General features: G+C 45.1%; 1 protein-coding gene across 1 annotated transcript; it reads left to right on the plus strand.

Moving 5' to 3' along the window:
- Positions 1–400: 400 nt before the first annotated feature.
- PANX3 (pannexin 3) lies at positions 401–7568 on the plus strand. Its single transcript, XM_002708747.4, has 5 exons — positions 401–531; positions 734–954; positions 2123–2265; positions 4465–4679; positions 6477–7568. The coding sequence occupies exons 1-5, from the start codon at positions 464–466 to the stop codon at positions 7114–7116; spliced, it is 1287 nt and encodes a 428-aa protein (XP_002708793.2). The 5' UTR covers positions 401–463; the 3' UTR covers positions 7117–7568.
- The last annotated feature ends 614 nt before the right edge of the window (positions 7569–8182 follow it).

Here is an 8182-nt window from a genome sequence, read left to right on the forward strand (position 1 = left end):
GAGGATGGGTCCCTTTTTCCTCTACTCAACACCACCATACAGATAAACACACACCCACACACACACACAAACACACACACACACAAACCCCACCCAACCCCCATCTTTCCAAAGAGCCAAAGGAACTAAAAAGAAACTGGTAGTTGTAAATTTGTGGAAATTTTTTGGAAAAAGACCAGAATCAGGGAAGGAAACATAATACCCAACACAGAGCAGTTTCTGGAAATACGCCTGGGCCCAGAACAGAGCTCATCACTGGAACAAAGACTACTCTGTAGAGGTAGCTATGCCAGCTGAGTCCTTGGGCTCCAGTCCTACCCCAAACCACAAAATGAGGGCCTTCAACACACTGAAGCAATCCCCACCCAAATTCCACGCCAATTACATGGGGCGGGGGGCGGGGGGGGGGGGCTAGCTCCACAGCCCTCCTTCTCTCCACTGCCCTGCTGAAAATACTTTATTAATGAGAGGACAGGATAAAGCCATGTGCTCTGAGACAATCCAGAGACAGCAATCTGGCACCAGCCCCAGGTGAGTACTGACCCTCCTCCAAAGAGGACCCACTAAAGACCAGGCCTCCCTCTAATTACCAGGGAGCCTAGCTGAGGGCTGGAGCCGTTATTTAGAGAACCATCGGCTCCTCCTAGCACAGACATCCACGAGGTTGGCCTGTAGCGCTGCCTGCTCAGAGCCTGCTAGGGGAAGCTGCCTTCTCCTCTCTCTGCTCTCCCAGGACCGCCTGCCACCTCCGCTCCCCTGAGCCCAGCAGCACCATGTCACTCGCACACACAGCTGCAGAGTACATGCTCTCGGATGCCCTGCTGCCCGACCGCAGGGGACCCCGCCTCAAAGGACTGCACCTGGAACTGCCCCTGGACCGGATGGTCAAGTTCGTAGCTGTGGGCTTCCCCTTGCTGCTGATGTCCCTGGCATTTGCCCAGGAGTTCACTTCTGGTAAGTTGCTTCCCAGAGCAGTGCGTGAGAGAGACCCCCATTTCCTTTCCCTCTTTGCACAGGCTCTGAAGTCAGCTCCCACATCACCCATGTAGGCTTCAGGAGTTTGGGCTGTGCGAGATCACCCAACAGGCAGATGATGCATGAGTCTGCAAGGTACCAGCAGAGCAGAGAGGCAGCAAAAAGCCTTAGAAGTCATCTCTGGAACTTCATAATTTTTAAAAATATTCGATGCTGTTTCATTTTTCATATATTTTATGTCATTTCAATAATTAAACTTTTATTTTGGTTTTCATATGGATGAGAGAGGTTGGGGCTCTGTTAACTCAGGACCTCAGATCTCTCCACACTACCAACATGTCTCTCATTTTCTCTGAGTTCTTTTCCTACCCCTACCTCCAGAGTTACTGATTGGAGAACACACAATAAGTACTAGACCAAGCCTGGCACATCTGAGGTAGCAGATATTAGTATGCGCAAGTATTGAGTCTTCTAGGTAGTGGGTTAACTTAGCAAATCCACCATCTCTATTAAAGAGAACGTGGACCTCCTGAGAACTGAGACTTCTGGCTTTCTTTCCTGGCTGTGCCATTAGCTGACCACATTTCCCAGTGGGATATGCCAACCTCCCACTGCCATCTTCATCCCTCCACAAGAGGGGAAGATTTGGTTCCCAGCTCAGCATCTTTCCATAGAATGAAAGAGAAATAAAAAGCCAGAGAGTCTCCCATAATCCCACTTTCTTTCTAGCACTCTTTCTGCTGATTTGGGTTCAGAAGTCCAGGAAATTAATCCTCTGCATTTTAGAGCTTAAAGATGCCAGCTCACAGCAAATTAGAGGAGGGCAAAAGTCCCCACTTCCTGCCTAACTGGGAACCCAGGGATGAGATGAGAGAAAAGAACAGCAGACCTAAAAGGCTAAGTCAGTGCATTTTTTGGCGAGCCTGGAACTAACAGTGGGGTGCTGTCCTGCCATGCCTCATCCCACTCTGACATAGCTGTGTCCCCTGACTCCCCAGAAAACAGCCTGGGGAGAAGACAGTGCCCACCAGACACACAGAGAAGAGTTGTGGAGGGAATGGCTAGGAAACTCTTAAATGATAGCCCCCTGCGTTCCCACTCCTCCATGCCAACTCAGAGCTGCCTTAACACTGTGTTCCTGCTCCAGGGTCTCCAATCAGCTGCTTCCCTCCTAGTAACTTCAGTGTTCGCCAGGCTACCTACGTGGACAATTCTTGTTGGGACTCACTGGTTCACCATGAACAGGATGAGCCTGGCCAGTTCAAGACAAAATCTCTTTGGCCACACAAGGTAAAGCAGAGACTGTAACAGGCCTGTTTCATGTCTGAGTGGAGGGTGACAGAACTGAGTCGTTACATTCCCTCTCAGCTCTCCCTCTCCCTCCTGTTACCCCATTTATTTGGGTCTCTGACTTTCATATTTCAGGCATCCTTCAAAGGCCTGGTGATCTTAGGTTGCCTGCTTTTATGCATTTGGAAACTTTGTGCCTATGGGTGAGGCTTGTTGAGTTTCCAGCATTTCGGTGCTCTTGTCTCCCTTCCTATTCTCTTTGACCTTGGAGGATTTATATTCATATATATAATTATTCTGTATTGTCAGCCTGATGGGAGTTTTGGCAGTAGTGGCAATAGATATGTTCAATTAACAATGTTTAATCAAAAATCACCAGCAGCATTTTCTAGGCATGGTAATTTACAAGGCCTCAAAATACCACAGTTCCACATCCAGACACAACTACAGACTGTCTGGGAAGGATGCCTGAGGTCTCTGTTGCTGAAAGTACAAACTGGGTAACAAGTTCTAGGGTCAGAAGGAGCCACATGTAGAGAAGGGTCAAGTCCCCTGATAGTCAGGATCCCCAGCAAGGGCTTTTGACTCAGATTCCCTGGCTCCACTTCAAATCTACTGACACACTGTCTGGGGCAACAGGTTTATTTTCAAGAAGTGCAGTTTCTTGGATACAATGAAAAGATCCTAATTTCCTCTTGTGGCCTTATATACCTTTCCTAACCTATCTTTCTTGTTTAGTTTCAAAAAGATACCTGACTGATACACACACACACACACACATATACACACACACACATCTTTCTCCTCTACCCACATGCAATCAAATATCCAATTTGTATCCTCCTTCTTTTTCTTCAAACTCTCCTCAAAAATAACAAAGCACCCCTGGTTCAGGAAAAGCTATAGGTCAAGTACTCATTAAAGGAATAAGCTCCAAAATCAAGAGAGCCTAGTTCCAAATGGTAGCTACCCGCCTAGTAAATGTGTAACCCTGGACAGGTAACTTAATCTTTTCATGTCTCAGTTTCCTTACCTGTAAGAGAGTTATTGTGATAGCATCTTTGTGAAAATCAAATGAAATAATAAATGTTAATCACCTAGCACAATGTAGCTTTTTTTCATATAGAGATTTTACTGTTGGCAAAATATTGGGCCCATTCCTGTTAGGTATTTTAATTATCATATAAAAAACTAAGAAAACATCCCTATAGTAGTTAGGCTGCCCTAACAAAGACCCTTAGGCTGAGTGCTTTAAACAGAATTGTATCATCTCACAATTCTAGAGGTCAGAAATCTAAGATCCAAGTGTCATTAGGGTTGGTTGCTCTGGGGGCTATGAGGGAATGATCTTCTGGGCCCCTTCCTTTGGCTTGCAGACACGTCACCTTCAGTGTTCTCTCTGTGTGCACGTCTAACACTTTGTAGAAACTTTTTGTTAAGGATACCAGTTACAATGGGTTAGGGGCCACCATATTTCAGTATGATCTCATTTTAAATTAATTACATCTGCAATGACCCTATTTAACTTCTCAATGAGATGCTCAGGATTAGGACTTTCAACATATTAATTGGGGGATGGGGGAGAGGGGGAGCACACATTTCAGTCCCTTATTTCAAGTGGTTAATAAGGTAGTTGAGGAGATAAGGCTCATGTAATCCCTGAAAGTCAGTTTCTACATCTGCATACCTGACATATAGTGTCTGACGATATAGTTTGGCATTATCAAGAATCCATTGTGCACTGGAGAAGTCAGGGGAAGCTACATGAAAGACAAGGGATTTTCCCATAGGATTGCCATAGCCATTGTTGGTCAGTAACCCAACATAGTTACTCAAAACACATTTGGTATGAGGAAAGGGAGCTTCCTTCTCTCTCTCTCTCTCTCTCTCTCTCTCTCTCTCTCTCTCCTCCACCAACCCAGTCCTCCACCAGGACCCTACATAGATATTGAATCAAAAAAAAAAAAAGGTTCTTGATGGATGTGGGGAGCAGGAAAACCCACTATCCCTTCCCTAATTCACAATATTCATCCCAGTCAGTAGACAGCTGCAGGTCCTGCAGGTAGTAGCCCATTCCACACAGAACCTTCCCTTCCTAAGGCAAGAACTGGGGAGAGGATAGTACCTCACTAAGAGCTGCCACTCAAGGTCCAACATCTTGTGCTCCCTCCTCAGTCGACTCTGACTCTTGCCCTGCAGGCCCTCCCCTACTCCCTGCTGGCTCTGGCCATGGCCATGTACCTGCCAGTGCTGCTGTGGCAGTATGCAGCTGCACCCGCCCTCAGCTCAGATCTGCTGTTCATCATCAGTGAACTGGACAAATCCTACAATCGCTCCATCCGCCTAGTGCAGCACATGTTGAAGATCCGGCAGAAGAGCTCCGACCCCCACGTTTTCTGGGATGAGCTGGAGAAGTGAGTTTTCTCTTCTACATTTTTATGAAGGACTTGGTCAAGTGTTAAAATGATGTCCTTGCATAGTAATCTTTAAGTTATCTTCTAACCCCTCCTTCTTAAGAGTGCAAAGTGCTTAACACATCATCTCATGAGCTTTCTGTCATTTCTGTAAAGGTAGAAGAGAACAGACTCTGCCTGTAACTCGCAGATGAACGCACTAAGCCACAAAGGGATTCATCTCTCTATAATCTCTCTAAAATCGCTCTCATGCACTATTCTCCTGCTCAAAAATCTTAAGTAGCTCCCCTCATGCCTACCAAAAGTACTCAAATTCTCCCAAATATTTGTTCAAAGCACTCAACAGAGCTCCTTTTTCAAACTTCTAGCAGCTGACAAAACTTTCCACTCGACCTAAGCCGTTTCCTCCTCTTCCCCTAAATAAATCATTTATGTATTTATTTAATCATTCCTTCATCTGAGTACCAGGCACTGTGTTGAGTGCTATGTGGGGAGAAATAGGGGGTGAAAGAGAAAAACCTATCCATGTGGGACTTATATTCTATTGATGGAAAACAGGCAACAAGTAAGGAGACCACTAAGTAAAATATGTGTTAGGAAATAAGTGACAGGAAGAAAAGAAAAAGCAAAGCAGGGTGAGGGGGCTCAGGAAAGCTGGAGGGATAGACTTCATTTTAAATAGGGAGCCCAGGGTAGGCCGCACCAAGTGGATAGTTAAGAGTCTCAGGCCGGCGCCGCGGCTCACTAGGCTAATCCTCCGCCTAGCGGCGCCGGCACACCGGGTTCTAGTCCCGGTCGGGGCGCCGGATTCTGTCCCGGTTGCCCCTCTTCCAGGCCAGCCCTCTGCTGTGGCCCGGGAGTGCAGTGGAGGATGGCCCAGGTGCTTGGGCCCTGCACCCCATGGGAGACCAGGAAAAGCACCTGGCTCCTGGCTCCTGCCATCGGATCAGCGCGGTGCGCCGGCCACATCGCGCTGGCTGCGGCGGCCATTGGAGGGTGAACCAACGGCAAAGGAAGACCTTTCTCTCTGTCTCTCTCTCTCACTGTCCACTCTGCCTGTCAAAAAAAAAAAAAAAAAAAAAAAAGAGTCTCTGTGTAGACAAACCTACTCTATCCTTTGAAAAAAGTCCCTCTCGAACTTTTGAAGCTCAGCTTTAAACCCAAGTTCCCTATAATTGTTTCTGAACACTTCAGCCCACACTGCTACCCTGCTAACTTTTGAATCAGTGATATATACTATTACTATCTATATTACTATTATATATATACTATTATATATACTAATATATCTATTATGTTGGCATGTCTTATCTGTCCCTTCTCAAAAGGCAGACTTCAAGTCTCCTCAAAGCACAGACATACTTACATGCACCTGAACACCACAGCTCTCAATAAATACTTGTTAGCACATTTATTTGTATAAAATGAATAAACTTGCACAAAGCTGATACAAAGAGTACAACAGCCAAGAAGCTAATGCATTTTAAAGCCCCATTGCAGAATGGTTTTCATAAGCCTATTGCCTCCTAAGGATCCTACCTCAGTTTGGAGATTTAGTCTACCTTGCTGGGAAGAAATCTAGCATAACCTTTCATCAGTTGCTGCTCATTAATATACCTGGAGGATCAAGATATAGTCACACATGTCTTTTGCAGGAAGTGAGGTTATACTCTGGGAAGGTAGATTTTCATGTGAGCCAAGGATGCCATGTTGCATACATACTTACCCACAGGACTCTCTTGGGGTATGGTTCTAAACGGTCTTTCCTAACTTTGCCTCCTTTCTTCCCCTGACCAGGGCCCGCAAAGAACGATACTTTGAATTCCCCTTGCTAGAGCGGTACCTGGCATGCAAGCAGCGCTCACATTCACTAGTGGCAACCTACCTCCTGAGGAACGCCCTCTTGCTCCTCTTCACCTCAGCCATTTATCTGTACCTTGGCCACTTCCACCTGGATGTCTTCTTCCAAGAAGAATTCAGCTGCTCCATCAAGACAGGGCTGCTAAGCGATGAGACCCATGTCCCCAATCTCATCACATGCAGGCTGACCTCCCTGTCCATTTTCCAGATTGTCAGCCTCTCCAGTGTAGCAGTATACACCTTATTGGTTCCAGTGATAATATACAACCTCACACGGCTATGTCGATGGGACAAACGACTCCTATCCATCTATGAGATGCTCCCAGCTTTTGATCTCCTCAGCAGGAAAATGCTGGGATGCCCAATCAATGACCTCAATGTAATCCTTCTTTTCCTCCGAGCCAACATCTCTGAACTCATCTCCTTCAGCTGGTTGAATGTCTTATGTGTATTGAAGGACACAACCAACCAGAAGCACAATATTGACACAGTGGTCGATTTCATGACTTTATTGGCTGGCTTAGAACCCTCAAAACCTAAACATCTCACCCACCGGGCATGTGACGAACACCCATAGTGAAGAAGTCATAGAGCAAGGAATTTTTTGGAAAGTAAGTCTCCTCATTCCTTATATGCCACAATACCAACACACAAAAATACCTACTTTGGAATGGCTAAGCTTGAATTCAGCTGAATCCTACATCGTGTATCACGTTATCTAAAGATAATAAGATATAATCAAGACATGGAAATATATATGAAAGGTAGAGGTGAAGAGTCAGAAAACTAAAAATTAGATCTAGTACACTCTTGGAAGGTAGTAAACATAAATAAATCTAGACATTCTACAAGGAAAGAAGATTCTAAAGACTATTTCTGAAGACAGGTTCTTCTCACTATATTCACTCTATGGGCCTTCTAGAATACATACTTTGGTTTATCCCAAAGAGCAAATAGGGCAACATGTAAGAGATTAATAAAGATGTGAAACCCCTGGAAACCCTTTGGTGTGACCTAAAATCCTAGGAATTTGTGCAGCTTGCTTTGTGGAAGTCTCAAACTTGCCTAGGCCCCCTATGCTCCTCAAAGTGCACTGGGAGCTAATAATGGTTTCAACTTGTAATCTGCTCGTGGGATTTAAGGACAGAGTATAACAAGGTCAGTGGCACTCATCAACTATGCGTGGAGCCTTGAGGTATCTAGATGCACCTTTTAACATCTAAACTAGAGACTCATTTCACCAAGGGCTGAGGTTATGGTCTGTGGACTCCTTCACAACTTTTAATCATCCAGGTAAGCTTTTAGTACTCTTGAGGATACCATATCTTCATTTATAACCAATCACTAAATAGCAAGTACTTTGAAGTAAACACAATCAACAGTGAAGTACTATTCAGTACCTTCTCTCTCACCTCTGACTCACCACCCCCATTTCTTATACCTCTCACTCCTATGCATGGATTTAATAGAACTTTGATCTCACTCCAAAGGCCCTGCTCAGCCCATAATACCATACACGCTCTTATTTCACATTTCCTTTTAGAGCTACACATTATGTATTTCTTGAGAAAATTTGTGCATAGGACCTTTAGATGCCTCTTCATATAGGCAAGTAGAAAAGTTATGTTGCTTCTGACAAATTC

This window comes from Oryctolagus cuniculus, chromosome 1, assembly GCF_964237555.1.
Source record: "Oryctolagus cuniculus chromosome 1, mOryCun1.1, whole genome shotgun sequence".
NCBI classification, from domain to species: Eukaryota; Metazoa; Chordata; class Mammalia; order Lagomorpha; family Leporidae; genus Oryctolagus; species Oryctolagus cuniculus.

Excerpts from the sequence above, each read along its gene's own strand:
- PANX3 (XM_002708747.4), top strand. The coding sequence starts at position 464 with ATGAGAGGACAGGATAAAGCCATGTGCTCTGAGACAATCCAGAGACAG. Across the intron at positions 532-733 it reads CAATCTGGCACCAGCCCCAG|GACCGCCTGCCACCTCCGCT; the intron begins GTGAGTACTGAC and ends CTGCTCTCCCAG. Across the intron at positions 2,266-4,464 it reads AATCTCTTTGGCCACACAAG|GCCCTCCCCTACTCCCTGCT; the intron begins GTAAAGCAGAGA and ends CTTGCCCTGCAG.